At 50.6% G+C, this 20,118-nt stretch overlaps 1 protein-coding gene and 1 non-coding gene across 2 annotated transcripts in view; one reads left to right on the top strand and one right to left on the bottom strand.

The window, feature by feature from the left end:
• Positions 1-1,392: 1,392 nt before the first annotated feature.
• The window catches only part of LOC105489657 (leucine rich repeat and fibronectin type III domain containing 2), a 193,165-nt gene continuing 174,439 nt past the window's right edge, over positions 1,393-20,118 (bottom strand). The window contains exon 3 of the mRNA XM_071097094.1: positions 1,393-2,720. Coding sequence (XP_070953195.1) covers positions 1,751-2,720 — 970 coding nt within the window. The 3' untranslated portion in view covers positions 1,393-1,750. The remainder of the gene's footprint in view (positions 2,721-20,118) is intronic.
• LOC112428011 (U6 spliceosomal RNA) lies at positions 17,823-17,925 on the top strand. The gene has a single exon (XR_003019841.2). It is a non-coding gene; the product is annotated as a U6 spliceosomal RNA (small nuclear RNA).

The raw sequence follows: 20,118 nt of genomic DNA, 5'->3' as shown, positions 1-20,118 counted from the left end.
TGTGGGCTGTGTGGATGGCAAGTGGAAGAAGGAAGAACAAAAGAGAGAAAATAGAGGTCTATGGAAGGAGTTGGGAGAGGAAAGAATGAGTTGGAGAGACTGAGGGAGAGGTAGTGAGTTGCTGATGAGTAGACACCGGACAGGGATGCAGGGGAAGGTCATTCCAATCTGTCTACAGCAGGTTCTCTGGGGGAACATCTCCTCTTCCCCTTCTCTTGCCACTGTCTGGCAGGGAGGGGTTATCCCTAGATGGAAAGGAGCCTATGCACCCCTCCCATTCCACCCTGTAATTTCCAAGGATGGACCCTCCTCAAGAAACCAAGAGCAGGCATCCCCTCATCCCACCTTGAGCCACTTTCTTAAAGAACAAACATGGGGCAGCCTTTGGACACAGAAATGCCCTAGGCAGGGTGAAAACAGGGTCATGGATCCCAAACACCACTGCCAGGAGGCAGGTGGCCTTGGCTCCTGCCCTGACCTGGTCATGAACTCACTGTGTGACCTTGGGCAATTCCCTTATGCTCTGTGGAAGGGAGAGGGAGGGTTAAAGATGGGATGATTGCAAAGACCTCCCCAAGCTTCAAAAGCCTATTATTCTAAAAAGATTCAACTTCCCCCCTCCAAGGCTTCTAGAATTCTCTGTGCCCAGTAAAAAGGACGGGGACTGCTGTAACCAGCTTGTGCTTCTCGTATCACTAAGCGAAAAGGCCTAACATCTAGAGTCATGAAGAATTAATAGGCCCATAGAACTGGAAAGGGACTGGAGACCTAATACAATCCCAGTATTTTTGCAAAGTGGCAAATTCAGGTACCAACAGATAAAAGGGTCTTGCCCCAGTTACTCAGCAGGCTCTTCATGTGACTATGGACACATGAGCTTTGGACTCCAAGTCCACTGCTCTTTCTGCCACCCACACTGCTTTCCTTAAGAGAAGCCCTCCTGGCCTGCCACATGCTCAAGGGGGACTTTCCATGTCAGCTTCCCAGAAAGAGTGGCAACAAGCCCAAAGCAACTCCGGAAGTTAAGATCCCTTGTGCCCTACAACATGAAGCCCTCCTCCCTCCCCACACATAAGAACCCAGGAAGTTACTCTTCTGGTTCAAACTTCTGTGATAGGTGTGGCATGTCATGTTTGAGAAGCAAAGGAAACTAGGTCAGGTATTAGGGGTCAGTCACTCACCCCTTCCAGTGTCGGGTGTAGGGGTGGGTGGGAGTAATGAGAGCTCTGGGCAGGGAACCCCACAGTTTTCCCCAAACAAGTGTGGAAACAGAATAATTCCCTCCTCTTGTCAATTGGCAACAATTACCCAGTACCAGGGCTGCTGGGAACACGCATTCATATGTACGATTAACTCTCGATTATCCGTGTGAATGAAGAGGAGGAGTCTGGGAAATGGAAAAAAATAAATTAAGAAATAAAAACAACACCAGACCCATAAGCAATCCAAAGCCGCTTGCTTGTAGGCTACATTTGTGATTAGAAAGGCGGAGTCTCGCCTTTCCAAACACTCAGGGCTCAGTCCGGTATTTGAGCGAGTCCGCATTCCCTGAGCACACCCTGGCCGGGTGGTGGGGAGGTGATATGGGTGTTGGGGGTTGGGGGGGGGGGACACGAGGCCATTGACAGGGAGACAAAACTGTCCCTGGATGTAAACATCACCATGGAAACTCCACAAACACTTGCCAGTGAGATTCTTTCCCCTTCTTCTCCCACCCTGCGCGCAGGAAAGGGAGCATGCCCACCCCCACCTAGACCGTGCTCTCCATCACCCACTCGGAGCTGCCAAAAGTCCCTCGGGCCCCCACCAGGTCACTCTCCTCGAAGGGCAAGAGCATGCCATTGACAGAGAGGCTGCGCTTCGTCCAGATGTTCGAGACCCTCCGAGGGGGACTGTAGCCGCCGGGCACTACCCCTCCCGCCGCCGCAGCCGCAAAGTCCCCCATGTCGAAGGAGTGACTGCGTTTGGCCTTGCCCTCCAAGGGCAAGGGGAGCAGGCTCCTGGCCCGGGCCGCGGGCGGCCCCAGCAGTGGCTCTCGGTCCGAGTGGTGGCCCCTGGCTGACGTCCCAGCCCCTCTCCCGGCTGGAGTCCTGGAGTCCAGCAGCTCCTCCTTTCTCTGACTCTTGAGGTCCAGGGAGGCGAAGGCCCCCATCAGGCGGTCAAGGCTGGGCTTGGGGCGCGGGGCGGAGGGTGGGAGCCTCCAGGGGGCCCGTCCCAGCCCCGCGGCCTCCCCACTGCCCAGGGAGCTGGAGGAAGAGGAGTCACTAGCGCGGGCCAGGCTGGCGGTGAAGTCCAGGAGCTCGTTGCGCACCACCACCTTGGGCGGGCCCTGAGGCAGGGCCCCGGCAGGCGTGCTGCTTGGAGGCGGTGGCTGGGCGCCGTTGGTCTGCGAGTACACATTGCTGACGGCCGCTGCCATCTTACTGGGGGCCTCGTGGTTGCAGACCTTGTAGCGCACCATGAGGATGACGATGAAGACCAGCAGCGTGGCCACGATGATGCCCCCGATGACCAGGATCATGGTGCCGCCCAGTATCTGGCTGTGCATGGACTGGCACTGCGGGTAGTCAGCCTTGGTGAAGAACTGGGCGCAGCCCACGATGTTGGTGGCCGTGAGTGTTGTGGCTGTGTCATCCCACATGGCCAGCACACACAAGTCGTAGCCGGTCCCAGACACCAGGTTGTTGACCACGAAGGCCTTGTTGGAGGCTGGGATCATCCTGGGGAGGGAGGTGGACACAAAGAGTGAGGGGTGGTGGGGTGGAAGGACAGGGTGAGGGGGAGGGGACAGAGGGAGAAACAGAGTGAAGGGGGAGGGGGAGGGAGGCCAAGACACACACAGGGACACAGAGAGAATAGGGCAGAGGGAAAGTAAGGGACAGGGGTGAAGAGACACAGAAGAAGAGAGATGAAGAGACAGAGGAGAGGGGAGGAGAGAGGGGCAGGAGCAGGCAGGTGACAGGAATAGGGTATAGGAAATGAGAAGAAAGAGATGTGAGGAGGGAGACCCAGACAAGGGAACCAAGGGATAGGTTGGGGTGGAAAGGAAGGTGAGAGAGGGAGATTCAGGGATGGAGCATCAGGGAGAGGTATAGATGGAGAATGTGTCAGAGACCGGGTGAGAGAAAATCCAGATATATGGAAACAGAAACACAAAAAGACAATGAGTATGAAGATGAAGGGAATGAGAAGGGGGGTAGTTGAAAGCAGAGAAAAGGGGAGGCATTTAGAGGTGGAGGGAAAGAGGAGGAGGGGGAGAGACTCAAGCAGAGTTGAGAGGACACACAGGGACAGGCAGAGGGAGAGACAGAGAGGCAGAGAGGTTAAAGTGTGAAGAAGCAGAAATTATACAAAGGGACACCCGCTACCCTCCTCCCTCATACCTGCTACAAGTATTCCCTCCGTCTCTGGGAAGGGTGGGGTGAGAGGTCAGCCCTGACCCTGTGCCAGCCCACTCCAAGGCTCGCTCCAGCCCGCCTGTGACCTCTGAGATTCGCAGGGATCCCCATCAACACTTTCTGAGCCTTCTTTCTGGACCAGGTGCTGTGCTGTGTCAGAGACAAGATCCTGCCTGGAGAGGCCAGCACCACCCTCACCTCCAAAGGGCTTTCTCATGACTCAGGAGGGAGAGCATTTGCTGCTGCAGACTGAGGGAGAGGGGGTCTAAGCGGAAGAGGAGTGGAGGCAGGAGAAGGGGGCCTGCCGCTTAGGGGGGGAGGGACAGTGCAGTGTGAAGGACTGGGGGGCACTTCTGCATCCCAGAAGAAAGGGACGATACCTTGGTCCTAGTTGTAGTAGCCCAGGCTCAGCCAGGAAACCTAGGGGAAGAGTTTCTTTAGTAGAAGACTTTAACTGCTCCTTCCACCTTAGGGGAGGGTCTGATGGGGAAGTACTCTCCCCACATTGTGGCTGATCCTCTCCTGCCTGGACCTGCTCACTCTGAACTCTAGAACCTTGTGACCTTGTTAAGCCTGGATGCACACCCTGAACTCTAAGACCCTTTTTGAGGTATCATGCCTTCTGCTGATTCCAGAGATGATGGCTGTGTCACTTCCATAAACACTCCTGAAGAAATACCCAGGCTTGAAGGTACCACTGTGTAGCTTTCTTGGTATTTCCTCCACTCCCGTTCTCCTATTCCCTACTACTTGAGAATGAAAGGGCTCTATCAGCTCCCATCAACCCCTCAAACCTAGAGCTGGGCAACTTAATTAAGATATCAAATATGAAATACTGAAGTCTGAAAACTTCCACCTGGGATCCTCACACAGAGGACTGGAACTGACAGGCAGATATTGACATCCCGTCAGTGGGCAACCCCAGTGGCTGCTGCCTCCCTCCTCACCTGCCCACCTGCTCTTTTGCTAGGGAAGCCACACTGGAGGAAATTGAGCCCCCAAGGCCCAACTGATATGGTCTGGCTGTGTCCCCACCCAAATCTCATCTTGAATTGTAGCTCCTACAATTCACGTGTGTTGGAGGGACCTTGTGGGAGGTAATTAAATCATGAGGACGCGTCTTTCCCATGCTATTCTCATGATATTGAATAAATCTCATGAGATCTGATGGTTTTATAAAGGGGAGTTTCCCTGCACAAGCTCTCTTCTCTTGTCTGCCTCCAGGTAAGACATGCCTTTCACCTTTTGCCATGATTGTGAGGCCTCCCCAGCCATGTGGAACTGTGAGTCCATTTAACCTTTTTCTTTTTTTATGTAAATTATCCAGTCTTGTGTATGTCTTTATCAGCGGCGTGAAAATGGACTAATGCACAGCCCCCCGCCAGCACAGTGTTTGGGGCAGAAGAGGCCAGAGGGGTTAGGAGGGGTGGATCCAGCAAGGACCCTGCAGCCAGCCCCACAGGTCTATCTGAAGACTTCAGAGCCAGTTTCCCCTGGGCATCATGACAGTCCTGTAAAGGCAGTGATCAGTACTCCCATTTCGCAGAGAAGAAATGGCCGAGACTCAGAGAGGGTAAGTGATTTGCCTGAGGTCACAAGCTTGGACTGCTAGTATGCAGCAGTTGAGACTTTTAACACTAGCTTCTGGGTCCATGGTCTGGGCTTGTTCCTCATTGTGTGACAGACATGGAAGCATTTTTCCTCATTTCAGTGAAAAGTTCACCCTGGCCTGTGGTTGGTCAACCACCTTCATCCCTGGAGCAGCTTAGAGCCTGCTGTGGCTCACGCTCCTCTACTGATAGGATGTCCTGCCTGCTGGGCCATCTGCTGGGCAGGGCCTAAGGAGCCCTGTATGGCCAACGCTGCAGGGGACACTCGAGTCCTCCAGGGCCTCGTTCCTTTCCCCTCAGGGCTAATGATGTAAGTTGAGAAGGCAGGAGCTAAGCACACCCAGAACAGTGACAGCAGCAAGAGCAAACACCAGCTGGTAACTGTGTGCCATGCTCTGTTTTAAGTGCCCTATGCCAACTCACTTAGGCCTACAGCAACTCCCCGACACAGCTGCCATCATAATCCAGATATTTCAGATGGGGAAACAGAGGTGCAGAAGTGTTAAGCAAAGATAACATGGCGGAGCTGGGATTAAATCCCAGGGAGGCCACCTTCAGTCTTCTCTGAACCACCGCATTCCACCATTTTGCTGGGTCGCAGTGATATAAGAGCATGTCCACTTGAGAGGTGGATGGACACCCTTGTTTACTGAATACCTGTTGTGTAACATAGGTTTCCACATTCATGATTGCATTGAACACAGCCACCCCAGGACACCAAAGATGTACTACAAGCCCAGAAATCTTCTCGAGATTTAGCCACCTTCTCCTGGGAAGCAGACCACACTATTACTACTATTACTACTACTACTAATAGCAACAAAATAAGAAGAACAGCTAACATGAGGGCTTACTCTGTGCCAGGCACTATTGTGAGATATTTAAGGGGATTAAGACTCATTTAATACTCCCTAACATTGTTGGGAGGCAGTTATTGTTATTCTCATTTTCACTTAACGGATAAGAAACTGAAGCACAGAAAGGTTAAGCTACCGGCCCAAGGAGGCCCAGCTAGTAAGTTGGCAGAGTGGGATTCAAATCAGGCAGTTTGGCTCCAGGGCCTCCGCACCTGACCACAGGGCCATGCTGCCTCTCAGACACTGCCCCATCTACCTGCCCTTCCTGGGCAACTTTGTGTGGAAACCTGCCTGGCCTCCCCAACTCCCCTTTGCTCCCAAACTCAGAGAAAATCATAATGTGGTGAAGCCACCTCCTAATGTGATGAAGCTGCAATTGGGTTGTGCTGCTGATGGAGGTGTAACAAGGCAAGGCTGATTCTTGGCGGGCCACTGGCACCTGGATGAAGGGTCAGGTCTGGAACAGTTTTGCACTGTAACTGGCCCATCAGAAACAAGGCCAGCAGGAAAAGCCTGCCAGGATGAAGAGCAGAAAGGCAGAAGGCGGCTCCTGATTCCTCTGCTGTGTGTGTGCGTGTGTGTGTGTGCGTGTGTGTGCCTGTGTGTGTGTGTGGCGGTAGGAGGAGCTGGGGTGACTTAAGGAGAGCCAGAGCCAGCTAACTCAAAACAGCCCTAGCGGGCAAGGTCAAGTTTGCCTTTTCTAGTAACAATAATAACCAGTATTCGCCTATTGTGCTGGCATGTTTACACGCCTTATCTCATTTAAGATCCTGACAACCCTCTGAGGAAGTTATTCCCATTTAGAGAAGGAGGAAGCTAAACAGTTTGAACTTTCCCTTGGAGGAATGATGGGGCTGAGACCAGATCAGGTCCACTGGGACCCAGAGCCCACACCTCTTAAAAGCAAGACCACTGCTGCCTCCAGGCAGCCAACAGACAAACTGCATGAGAAAGTCACAGGAAATGGGCACTCCAGTGAAAGATAGAGAATTCATCTCTGACCTGTGTCCCCCTGTCTATCTCATCATCCAACCCTACGAAACCATCCACTGATCCTCCAAGCTGTATCTGGGGAGCCTGGATTTCCCCCTTCACTCCTGCTCACAACCCATCACTCTGGCTGGTAGATTCTACCTTTTGAACACCCTCTGCCTTCCAACTCCACATGCAGTGTTAGCTTAGGGCTCTCCATTTCTGGTCGGGATGGACTCAGCAACCTCCAGTCAGGCTCTCTGCCACAGATTGTGCTCCCTGAAAGTGCATTCTCAGCACCACACCATCTCGAGTGCTCCACCTAAAACACAGCTCTGGCTGTGTCCCCTGCCTGCTGAGATGCTTCCAGTGCTGACTACGGTCTACAAGAGACAGTGCAAGCTCTTTAGCTGGGCTCCAAAGCCAGGCTGCTGTCACATTGTTGTCCTTCTACCCACACAGCCTCTAACGCTGCCCACATTCTTAAAAACTTGCCCAGGTAGGAAAACACTGCAGAATCAGCCGGGGCCTGAGCGGGCAGATGGCACTTCCTAGAAGGATAATTAAAGAACTTATTTATCAAGGGACTAATTGTAAAGAGGCAAGAGGTTATGGGGGATCACAAGGGAATGTGCAAGAACCCAGAGCTAATAGCAGCCAAGAGCCGAGCTGTTGCCTCTGCCACACCCCCAGGAGAGAGAAGCACGTAGGCCAGTGCTACTCATAGTGTGGCTCACAGACGGATGCCGGCCCATGGACAGTTTGTTCCTGCTCCATGATCAGACACTACAGAAGTCAAGAGTAAGCATTAAGGCTTTATAGCAATTTGGCATTGGTTGTCACATTCAAGTGCGTGATGATTATTTCTGATAACTTAGTTCTAGTCTTACAAAAGCACTGGCCTGCAACAGAGTGGGGAAAATTGAAGCTGCTCCTTCACAATGAATAGCTTGAGGAGCCCTGGGCTAGTGCAGGCTTTCTCAGCCCCTCCACTGTTGACACTTGGGCTGACTATGTCTTGGTTGTGTAGGGCTGTTCTCTGCATCGTAGGAGGACAATCCCAGGACACCCCTGGGCTCCACCCACCAGATGCCAGAATACACCCACAGTGTGACAAGCTAAAATGTCTCCAAGCATTGCCCAATGACCTCTGGGGGCAAAGTCACCCTCCACTGATGCACATTGGTTTAGAGAATTTGGTTGAGAGACAGAAGCTGCCAGGGGCAACCTCACAGGGTGAGCGCCAGACAAAGAAGTAGCCGGACCTCACTCTTCTCTGCCACTGACCTTCTGCTGCTGCTCTGCATGGCTGAACCAAACTAAAAGCCAGGTTCACAGGCACATGCAGGTCAGGCTTCCAGAGTGCAGAGCAAGGCAGAGGAGGGGAGAGTGGATCCCGAGGGACAATAGACAATAAATGGCTCAACCGTCAGGTCAGTCATGGGCCTCTCGGTGAAAACCACGTCCCTGAAATCCTGAGAGATTTCTTTTCATCATGTAAACTACCAACATCTCTGTTAGCAGAAAACATGAATTGCTATTTTAAGTTAAGCTGTTCCAATGCGTTAAATTTAATTAAGCTCACACACTCTAAAAGACAATTTGAAACTGCAACCCCAAGCACTTACTCAGGAAACACAAAACAAACCTAAGTGACTGCCTCTGGATTGTTTTTCTTTTTCTTTCTTTTTCTGTTAATATTATTTTGGCACTGTTCATTCAGTTTAACACTAGCACATAAATCTACAGTTGATACCAGAGGTCTATGAAATCACAGGCACATACTGTGATTCTACTGTGGGCTCTCGAATCTGTTCTCCGCCTTTCACCTGCTTGCCTCTGCTCTGTGGGGAACTACATTTCCCAGGCTACCTTGCCTGTTCCCAGGTTTCCGAGCCCTCAGGCTGCCAGGTGGAGGTGGCCAATGGAGGCACTGGAGAGAGACTGGAGGGCCCGAAGAGGGGAGAAGCCAGGTATCTCTTCTACTTTTTCATCTCCAAGTGGTTTCGCCCTGTCAGGCACTGAATCTCCTCTGTGATTCCAGCTGCCAGGGTTCCAGCTCCTGCTAGACACATTAGGATCTTAGTCACTGGCCATGCCATCTCCTCCTGTGTCCTTCCAGCCTTGGATGGGGATGGGTGGGTGGTGGTGGCTTCCAGCTGTTGCTAATCTCTATAGTGCCTCCCTGTCCTGCCCCCCACCCACTGCTCCTGTACCCACTGTCCCCACCTGTTGTTGACCTCTGAGCAGCTCCATCATCCCTAAAATCCAAACCCTGTACTGAATTCTCTTTCTCTCTCTTTTTTTTTTTTTTTTGATACAGAGTCTCACTCTGTAGCCCAAGCTGAAGTGCAGTGGTGCGATCTCTTGGATCACTGCAACCTCCGCCTCCAGGTTTCAAGCGATTCTTGTGCCTCAGCCTCCCGAGTAACTGGGACTACAGGCACATGCCATCAAGCCCAGCTAATTTTTTGTATTGAGTAGAGATAGGGTTTCACCATGTTGCCCAGGGTGGTCTCGAACTTCTGAGTTCAGGCAATCTGCCCACCTTAGCCTCCCAAAGTGCTAGGATTACAGGTGTGAGCCACGGCGCCCGGCCCGAATTCCCTCTTTCAAAAGACCTAAAATGTTCCTTTTTTTCTTCTGACTGAATCCTGAATGACACAAGGAGATAACCTTTACATTGTTGAGAACATTCTATTTATTAACTTATTTCCTTGCACTTTGGGAAAAGATGATCATCTCTTCGTGTCAGCAGCAGCACATCTTGGCTGCATCTGGTGAAACTCCAGCTGTAGGAAACAATTTACCAGCCTCTCGAAATCACTCATCACTCCCCCAGTAAGCCATCTTGATCCCATTATCCCATTGCACACAGTGGTCCCTCTTCCTTAGCATCATATCTTTCTCCACCGGGTGATCTCATCTTTTAAGGCCTGACTCATAAATTACCTCTGACCTCACCAGAGCTGTCTTTTCTCTCCCTTCTCCCACAACCCCTCCTACAGTCCCCTGTTAAAGCCCTGGGGGTTGTTCATGTACACTTTTCCCTTGAGGACTGGAACTATGTCTTATTCCTCTTTGTATTTCTACTGCTGATCATGATGTCTGGTCTAGAGTCAATGCTGAGTAAATATTTGCCCTATGGTTAGGCAGTGAGTGCAAGAGTGCTTTGCAAAATGTTAGGGCCTAAACATATGTGAGGGATTCTTATGTAATATTCAAGGGCTAGCTAATGGTGAATTCTCAGACACTGGCTGGTTCTGAGGACATCTTTCTGGAGAGGTATTTTTTCTGTCACCCAGGCTGGAGTGCAATGGCATGATCTTGGATCACTGCAACTTCTGCTTCCCAGGCTCAAGCAATTCTCCTGCCTCAGCCTCCCGAGTAGCTGAAATTACAGGCAGGCACCACCATACCTGGCTAATTTTTGTATTTTTAGTAGTGATGGGGTTTCACCATGTTGGCCAGGCTGGTCTCGAACTCCTGACCTCAGGTGATCCACCCGCCTTGGCCTCCTAAAGTGCTGGGATTACAGGCTTGAGCCACCGCACCCAGCCTGGAGAGGTATTTTTTCTGTATCCTTGAGGCTTACTGCAAGGGCTCCTGAAAACCTTTCATGGATGTGCATATACGTATGTGTTTGGGGTATATGATTGCATGTAGGCCTGTGTGCGAGAAGATGTGTGTCTAAGAAGTATCATTTGTCAGCTGAATGTGTGGGTATTTGTGAGTGTATGTCAGAGTGTAGGTGTTTACATGTATGTGGCAATAAGGAGTCCTGGTCCTAGGCGATGTTAGTCATTGTTCTGCCCCTCTTTCAACCAACCCCCTAACCCCACCACCCCCAGAGGCTTCCACATCCTCTGAAACGTCTGAGGTGACTTCCTGTGTGACCTCTCCTGCAGACTGAGCCTCCTCTTTTCTAATGGAACAGAGTTTGCCCCCCAGAAAAGGCATTTGGGCCTCAGAAATAGCAATGGGAATGGAGTGGGAGTTTCTGCCTGGGCCTTGGCCTCCAGGAAGAGCCTGTGGGCTGACTACCAAACCCCACTCTCCCCCTCTCTCATGACTTCCCATTTAGGCCACACTCTCTAGGCTCTCTTGCAGCTAGTATGCCCATGTGACCCTTTCTGGCTAAAGGGATGTGGAGGATGTCATCTGTGCCAGATGATCTGTGCCATCTCTGGGCCAGGCCTTCAGTAGGTCAGGATGCCTTCCCCACACTCCCCTTTCCTTCTGCCGGCTGGACCCTGGGGCAGGATGACAAGGCCTGGAGGGAGGTACATACGGGTACCTAGGTCTCCCATGAGGAAGGTCTCCTGGTAATTTGGCACACCGCTCTGGACTGTTAGGACAGTGAGAAATCAAATTTGATTCTGCTTGAGCCTTTACCTTATGGCAATTCTTTGCAACAGCAGCTGCCTCCCCTGACTAACAGACACCTGCAGGTAAGATGAAGTGAGCCTGAGGAATTTGCTATGTAGTAGGTACGTGTGTGAGAGACAGGGTGAATGTGTGTGTGTTTGTGTAGAGGAACACATTGGTGCTGGTGTCTATACGAGAAATCTTTGCCTTCCTGGAGTTGTCAACAAATACCACCTCTTGTATCTGCATAATTCCTCCAGCCTCCAGCCTCCCCTCTGCTCCCCTAGCACCACGCCTTTCTAGGTGCTCTGTCCTCTCCTCCCTCCATCAGTGATGCACCATGGCTGCCTGCTGAGCCTCAGCGCTAATTTGGAATGGCCACATCAAGTTTCCCTCACCCCACCCCCCCGGCTCTGTGTCCTCATTACTGGCTCTTCACAGAACCACTGGCTTGCCACCCTCTCTAGCTAGCCTTGGGATCTCAGACTACATGACATGGCCTCATTAAACCAAGTCAAGCAGCCCTTACTCCCAGATTCTCTCTCTTCCTGCAAGCCCCAAAGGGTCCTGTTTGCTTTCATGCATGAGCTGCAAGGGAGTAGAGGAGATGAGTGTGGTTCCATCCTGCATACAATTTATTGAGTACTTACTACGTGCCAGGAACTTGACAGGCAGAATCTGATTCTGCACACTGACTGTATGAGGTAGGAATAATTACCCCATATCACAGATGAAGAAACTAAGGCTCAGGCAGATAGAACCCCTGCTTAAGCTCACACAGCTGGAAAGTGGCTGAGCCAGGTCGGCCAGGCCACAGAGCATGATCTTCCCTATGCTGTATTATACTGAATTGAATTGAGCAGAATCAGGATTTAGCATGAGGCGAGTCTTAGAGTCAGCCAACTGTTTGCCAGCAATTTAAAAAGAAAAAAAAAACCTGCATTACTTTACAATGATAGTTAACATTTATTAAGCACTTACTATATGTCAAACACTGTTCTGAATATTTTCCACGTATTAGTTAATTTAATCTTGGGAAATCCTGTGAGGGAGGTACTAGTCTTATTATCATTATGGATGAGAAAATCGAGGCTCCAAGATATTAAGTGACGTGACTAAGCTCCCACAGAGAGGTTCGTGCTCAGCCAAGATTGAACCCAGCACTTTCACTTTTCCTCAATTCATGTTCACAATAACCCTGGGAAGTACATCTAATAATCGTGCTGCTGTTTGAGAGGCAGCGGTCAACTGAACTGCCGTGGGCTCACATAGCTGATTAGGGCCGGAAATGGGACTCCAGTGAATAAGGAGGGCAGTCTCTCTACTTCAGGACACATGCTCCTGGGAGGTCTGAGGGAAGTGAGGGAACCATGTGGATATCCATGGGCAGAGTTTCCAGGCAGCAAGGAGGTGCCAGTGCAAAGGCCTTGAGGTAGAAACAGTGAGGAGGACGGTGAGGCTGGAACAGAGAGATGGAAAGGGAGAGTAGTAGGAAATGAAGTCGCCAAGGTAGCAGCTAGGAGCCAGGTTCTTGCAAATATGTTCACTCTTGTGTTCCAACTCTGAGCATTGGCTGCTGGGTATTGGTGTTAAGGATTCTGAGGCTGTGTTTAGACTCAGTGGACAGAGTCCTCTGGAGACTGTATCTCATATTTGCTGTTTCTGGCCTAGAGATCAGAGTAGTTAGAATTACCAGTACAAGTTGTAGACCCTACTGGTGACTAGTGCCAAATGCTGGCCTTCCCTAAGCACCAGGCCCTGAGTGATAATGGGGGAAGGCACATGTCTTTTCTTTTTTTTTTTTTTTTTTTTTTTTTTTTGAGACGGAGTCTTGCTCTGTCACCCAGGCTGGAGTGCAGTGGCCGGATCTCAGCTCACTGCAAGCTCTGCCTCCCGGGTTCACGCCATTCTCCTGCCTCAGCCTCCCGAGTAGCTGGGACTACAGGCGCCTGCCACCTCGCCCGGCTAAGTTTTTGTATTTTTAGTAGAGACGGGGTTTCACTGTGTTACCCAGGATGGTCTCGATCTCCTGACCTCGTGATCCGCCCGTCTCGGCCTCCCAAAGTGCTGGGATTACAGGCTTGAGCCACCGCGCCCGGCCTATGTCTTTTCTTTAGAGTGGGATGATCATGGAGCTTGTGTGACTCAGTGAGGGCTCCAAGGATCGGAAGCCTCTGATCTTTCAGTTGGGGTCAGGGACCAGAGGCCTGGGGTTGGGGGCCAGCCTCTGTACCTGCTCTTCTGCCCTTGTGGCTCCTGAGAATATGGAGCTTCCACAAATGCCCCGAAGCACCCCTGCCTTACTGGCAGTTACTTTAGCCTCTCAGTGAGTGAAGGGGCCACATTCCTTTCAATAAGATTGAGACTCTGAGACAGAGCACCCCAACCATTGCCTCAGTCCTCAGGTGTACCCAGACATCCACTTCCACAGCCCCTGAGACAGCAGGCAGGGTTGACATCAGCCCCTGTTGAGTTGGCCTCTGGGTCTGGGTGTCCTTCCTTGCTCCCATCCCCCAGCCTCTTCTCTGCTAGTAGTCAGAGGGATCCTGTTAAAACGCAGGTCAGAGCCTGTCTTTCTCGCTCAACCCTGCTCTGCCCCCAGAGAAGCCCACCTCATGTAGTCAAAGTCCTCATATGGCTCACAGGCCCCAGGCGATCTGCCCCTCCCCTCTTGGGTTTTGTCTCCTTCTACTCCTCATTATTACTCTACAACCTGGGCTCCCCGCTGCTTCTCAAATCTGCCAAGGGGTCTCCTGCCTCAGGACTTTCGCACTGGCTGTTCCCTCTGCCTGGACGCTCTTCCTCCAGATATTTATATGCTAGCTGCTTTGCCTCTTTCAGGTCCCTGTTCCAATGTCACGTTCTCAGAGAGGCCATCCCAGATCATCTTTTCAACACTGGGGGCTTCCTCAGGCTTGTTACTCCACTCCATTTTTCCCCAATGCACTTTTATTGCCCAACAGACAATATCATTGATTTATTATGATTACTGTTAGTTGCCTTTCTTTCTCTCTGTCTACTAGAATGTCAGCTCCCTGAGGTCAGAGTTTTTTGGGCTGTTTTGTTTTGTTTTTACCTGTTTTGTTTACTGATATTTTCCCGACACCTAGAATGATACTTGGCACAGCGTAGGCCCTTGAAAACATTGGCTGAACTTGTAAATGAATTGAACATTCCACACTGCACTGCCCAATATAGTAGCTGCATGTGGTCATTTAAATTTAACTTCAAATGAATAATAATTGATTAGAATTAAAAATTTACTTTCTGAGTCATAACAACCAGATTTCAAGTGCTCAGTAGTCACATGTGGCTAGTGGCTACTGGATTGGACAGTGCCACTGTGTGACATTTCTGTCAACACAGGCAGTGCTATTGGATGGTGCTGTTCTAGAACATGCTATGCAGCCCTATCCATGTACCCAGCAAATGGTATTAACACTGTCATTTTCTATGTGAGCCCTGATGCACCAAACAGGTGGGCTAGTCCAGGTGATGTTGTCCAGCTCTGGGGCAGTTCTCACCAAGGAATGAATTTGTCTTGGAGGCTTTGATCCAGACCTCGGAGCAGCTCCCCATTCTCTCTGAGGCTCTGGACGGCTTCATCCCTCCTTTATGACTCTTCCAGTTCTCCAGGGTTCCTAGGACCTCTGGGTTCAGCATGCCCTCTCTGGGATTCTCTCAGGCCTAACTCAAGCTCCTCTGCCCCCTGGAGTGTTCTCTCTGTCTCCGATACTCAGCTTGTGCCCCAGCCCCTTCCCAAGGCTTGGCCCCACTGGCAAAGCTGCCTCACCTTCCCCACAGTCCTCAAATAGGGCCAGCCCTTAGCCAGCCTGTGTCTTTGGGCCCCCTCTGGTCCTTTGTTTTGATATTCTGGTTCCTGCTTTTCTGCTTCCCATATTCAAGCTACCCATTACACATGTGACACAATTCTATTAAGAAAACTCCCTCATAGATCCAATAACAATGAGAGATATCATCGGAATACCTACCGTTAGCAAGAGAAGCTGAAGAGGCAGCAGGTGTGGTGGATATGCACACAGGCTCTGGAGCCAGACTCTGGGGTTCCAATCCTGGTTTTGCACATACCAGCTATAAAACCTTATCTTGGGCAAGTTTCTTAATCTCTCTGTGTTTGTTTCCTAGAAATATCCCCTTTCTGTAAAATGGTGCATTCATAATCTCTGCCTTATAGGGTTGTTATGAGGATTCAAGGAGTCATGATTCCTAAAGTACCGAGGTCAGTGCCTGGCACAGAGTAAGCCCCACATGGGGGTCTGTTACATAAAGGAGTGGGCCATGCTTAACCCGCTTAACCCCAAGGAAATGCCTCTCTGATGGTGGAAATCCAGGCCTCGGGGATTTGTGGCTGGCAAACCTTATGCAAGTTAGAAACAAGGAGATTCGGCAGTGCCTGACCCTAGCTGGGCTGGCAGGGAGGCATCCTGGCTTCAACACTTGCAGCAGGATGGGTCCCCTTCCAACTTCCCATGAGAGTCTTGTTCAGAATTCACATGGAGGAAGTGTCAGTAAAGTCCTGGCTGAGCAGTGGCAGAGATGACAGGAAATTAGGCCAAAGAGAGCTGAGCCCCAGCAGGCTGCCTCTGTGCTCATCTCCCCAGCATTAGACCTTACCCGGTGACAGGTGAGGATCACTCGTTGGGAGGCCCTGTGTTTGCTCCCTGATTTGGGAGGCATGGCGGATGCAGCTGCCAGGCAAGGACTTGGGAAAGTCGCAGCCCAAGTGTTTGGTGGAGGCAACAGTGTCAGGAAGGGAGCTTCGCCCTGCTCCATGGGGCTCCTTCATGGAGGGGATAAAGCCAGGAGGTGGGAATCCAGGCACTAGCACTGCACCACCGGGTTCAAGCCCCAGTCCTGTCACTGACCAGCAGTGTGACCTTGGGCAAGCCACGTAACCACCCTGTAAGAGGGGGCAGATGATAGAGCCCCGTCACAGGGTTGCTATGAGGATTACATGAGCGAATCTCTGTGATTTGAACAGTGCCTTGTCCCTAGTGAGTGCTGAATTTGTGCTAGTGTTTGTGACTGAGGACAGAGAAGTGAATCCAGGCCTGAGGCTGGATACTGGCTGATGGATCAGGTGCACAGCCAGCTCCGCAAGCCAGTCGTCTGAGGTCTGACAGTCTGTCTTGGTGCAGGCCACTGGGGCCAGCCCGCCCCCTGATCCGGGCACTTCTCTTGCTGACTCATCAAGGTGTCTGCTGGCTCTTCCCAGTTCTTCTCTGCCCTCACCATGCACAGATCCTAGGAACTCCGGGTTGTGAAGGGCCCTGAGAGCCAACCTGCTCATCAGCGCCTCCATAGCAGGCCCACCTGGCTGTCAGCACCCTCTGCTCACACACTTCCGGGATATACCAGGTAGCCATCCTAGCTCTGGACAACTCCGAGTGACTCATGGGGGCCATGGTCTGACAGACTGCGACTTCCTACCACCAGCCCAATGCAACCCCACAGCTGCCCAGAACAAGCCTGTGTCTTTCTTTTCTACATGTTGATGCTTCCCATATTGTGAGGCCACTCTCTCATCCCACCTTGACTTTTCACATCTCCAGAATTCACATTTCCGTTTCTTCCAACCATTTCCTCATAGCACAGTTTCTAGTTTGCTGGCAGGCTGCCCCGCCTGATCATACCCGATCACATGTCAGTTTGTCTTTGGCCCTTCTCTTTGGGGGTTCTGAGTAGTCAGATCCTATGCTCCCCAATCAGACATCACACTTCTTGTGAACACCACCCCCTCCCTGAAAGTACACTGGATTCTCTAGAAGCCACATCCCATTGGTGGTCACACTGAGCAGACTGTCAATGGAGAGGCCCTGTGCTTTCCCAGGACTGCTGTTAAGCCACATTGCTTAAACACTGTCCCCACCACTGCAGGCTCAGCCAACCCAGGCGAGCTCTTGAGCCCATGTAAGGCCTGCCTCTCTCTCTCTCTCATTCTGTGTATGTGTGTGCGCATCCTCATTCAGGTCTCCACAGATATAGAAGTCTTCTCTGCATTTAATTGTCTTTAGCTTCCAGCCCCCAGGGACTGGGTTGGCATATCTTAGAGGAAAGAGTGTAGGCTTTAGACTCAGACAGAAATCTCTCTTTGAAGGCTAGTTCTGCCCCCGACCAGATGTGTGACTCTAGACCATGTAACTTTCCTCTCTCTGAACCTCTGTTTCCTCACATGTGAAATGGGAGAGTAATACCAGCCTTCTGTGGTGAGTGTGAGAAATCAAGTACAACAGGAATAAACATGTCTGCTCCTTTCCTGGGCCATTTGGTACCACAACGACGATGACTACAATGATGCTACTTGTCATTTATCTCCTGGAGGAGCTGAGAAGAGCTTACTCAACAACTCATCACGTACAGAAAAAAATGCTGAAGGTGTCAGATCAATTATACCTTGTTATAAACACAAACGTGTGCAAAATGAAGATTCCCCACCAGCTGTGCCCAAGACACGCTAGAACAACCAGCAGACACCAAGTAAACACCACCTAATGATGAACCTGATCGGACCATTCGCCCCAGTTGGCAGATCCATAATTTCGTGGGGGCATCACCCGGAGCAAAGGCAGCACCAGCCTCCTTGAAAATGCTATCGTTTGCTCTCTTTGGCAGCACTTCCACTAAAACTGGAACCATGCAGAGGTCAGCATGGCCCCTGCAGAAGGATGACGGCAAATCTGTGAAGCGTTTTATATTTGTATGAAATTCTGACACATGCTACAACTTGCATGAACTTTGTGTGATTCCACTTATATAAAGGGCCTAGGGTAGTCAAATTCATAGAGACAAAAAGTAGCAGGGTGGTTGCTGGGTGCTGGGGGAAGTGAGGAATAGGGAATTCTTATTTAATGACTACAGAGTTTTAGTTTGGGATGATGAAAAAGTTCCAAGATGGATGGTGATGGTGACTGCACAACAATATGATGTATTTAGTGCCAGTGAACTGTCCACTCTAATGTGGTGAAAATGGTAAATGTTATGTATATTTTACAATAAAAAAGGGCAAAAAATTTTGCAAAGCCAGTTCTACCAGGTGAGCAGGAAGAGGAGAGGTTGTTGGAAATAGATGTGTCACTTCAGGGAGGCTGATGAGCATCTGGGTGGCAGTCACCATCGGCAGGGGTTTCTTGATTCTGTTGTCAGTGGGCTCGGGTGGCCCTGTCAGATCTGGGGAAGGAGACAGCATTTGGGGAGGGGTAGAAAGAACCCCTGGCCATCTGATGCTATTCTACATGTGCCCCAGTGGGTGAAGAGTAGGGCAACTCCAGAGTAGAAGTTGGCAGGAATCAAATGCCTGGGAAGAGGCATTTGAAGATCCAGCATGGTGGTTCACAGCAGCTGGGCCTGGGTTCAAAATCTGCTCTGGCGCTGACTAGCTGTGTGACCCCAAGCAGATTACCTACGCTCTGCCTCAGTTAAATAGGAATGCTAGTACCTACTGTGTAGGAATATAATCAGGGCTAAATGAGGTAAAGTGTGTTAAATGCTAGGGGTGCCTGGCAATAAATGAAGGAATGGTAAACACTGGGTTTTGTTTCAATGCCAATGGTGAAGTCAACAGTAACCCTTTGTCTTAGTTTCTGTGTATTGCTTAACAGAATACCACAGACTAATTTATATTTTTAAAAAAACAACAACAAGATTTTCTCATAGTACTAGAGGCTGGAAGCCCAAGATTAAGGTGCCAGCATTTGGTCTGATGAGAGCCTTCTTTCTGTATCCTCACATGGCAGCAGTGGGAGGGCAAGAGAGAGACAGAGAGCCCCCTCAGCAGCCACAAGCCCTCATGAGTTTATCACCCCTTATGTGCTCCACTTCTTCATCCTATCATTGGGGATTAGGTTTTAATCTATGAATATCGAAGAGGACACAAGCATTCAAACCACTGCACCCTTAATAAAGCAACTCTGGGTAAAATGAAGCCCTCAGTCGTTTCATGGAGGGGCCCCACCTTTTTCTTCAATTATAACCATCTCCTCTGTCAGAGCAGAGGCTGTATCATAAGAAGGAACCTGTATTGATCCCCAGGGTGAATTTGTGCTCTAGTGAAGAAGGTTTACTGACTGTGCCATGTGAGATGCGTCACTTCCCATGTTTGAGCCTCAATTCCACAGTTTTCTCACCTGCAAAATGGGTTCATAACAGCAATCATATGGTGTCTTCGTGCAAATTAAGTACCATGATATTCGCTCAGTACAGAGTATGCTGCTTAGAGTGTGTTTATGCAATAAAAAGTAGCCATGATGATGTTTGCATTTGGTATTTGAAGATCAGTTTCAAATGTTGGCCCCACCATCTGCTAGCTGAGCAATCTTGAACAAGGAGATTGTGCTCCTCTGAATCTCAGCCTCCTCATCTGTCAAACGGGAATGAGAACACTACCACCTCCCCGAAAGGACCGTCTGGAAAACCTAAGATGCACATCTGCTTGGACACAGTATGTAAGTGGTGAAGCATTTATAAATGTGAGGTGTCCATTTTTTATAATGGGGACAGCCAGCACTCGTGCATAGTGAGTGACCGAGAAACTTACTGACACTTCCTTGGGGGCTGCTCCAAGCTGCATGCCTGGAGGCAGACTCCCTGGTGAGAGCTTGCTGGGCATCTGGCTGCTGAGTTGCTGCATCATCCTGCCCACTGCCTCACCCCACGGAGAGCTGCCCTTTCCACCCAGCAGTCAGGAGGAGCCCACTCAGCACTTCACTGGGCTGTGCTTCTGCTGATTCTCCCTGGATACCTCTGTCTCTAACAAGCAGTCTGGTCAGGAAGGAGTTAATTAAGGGTGGGGAGAGTGACAACTTCTAGGGGGAGTTCTCAGGTGGGCAGCAGGGAAGCCCCACTCTGTCCAGCCAAGTGGAAGGTCCTTGCGCACTCCCGATCCTGGAGTCAGCA

This window comes from Macaca nemestrina, chromosome 5 (genome assembly GCF_043159975.1).
Source record: "Macaca nemestrina isolate mMacNem1 chromosome 5, mMacNem.hap1, whole genome shotgun sequence".
Lineage (NCBI taxonomy): Eukaryota > Metazoa > Chordata > Mammalia > Primates > Cercopithecidae > Macaca > Macaca nemestrina.
This window is presented reverse-complemented; position numbering and strand designations above follow the sequence as displayed.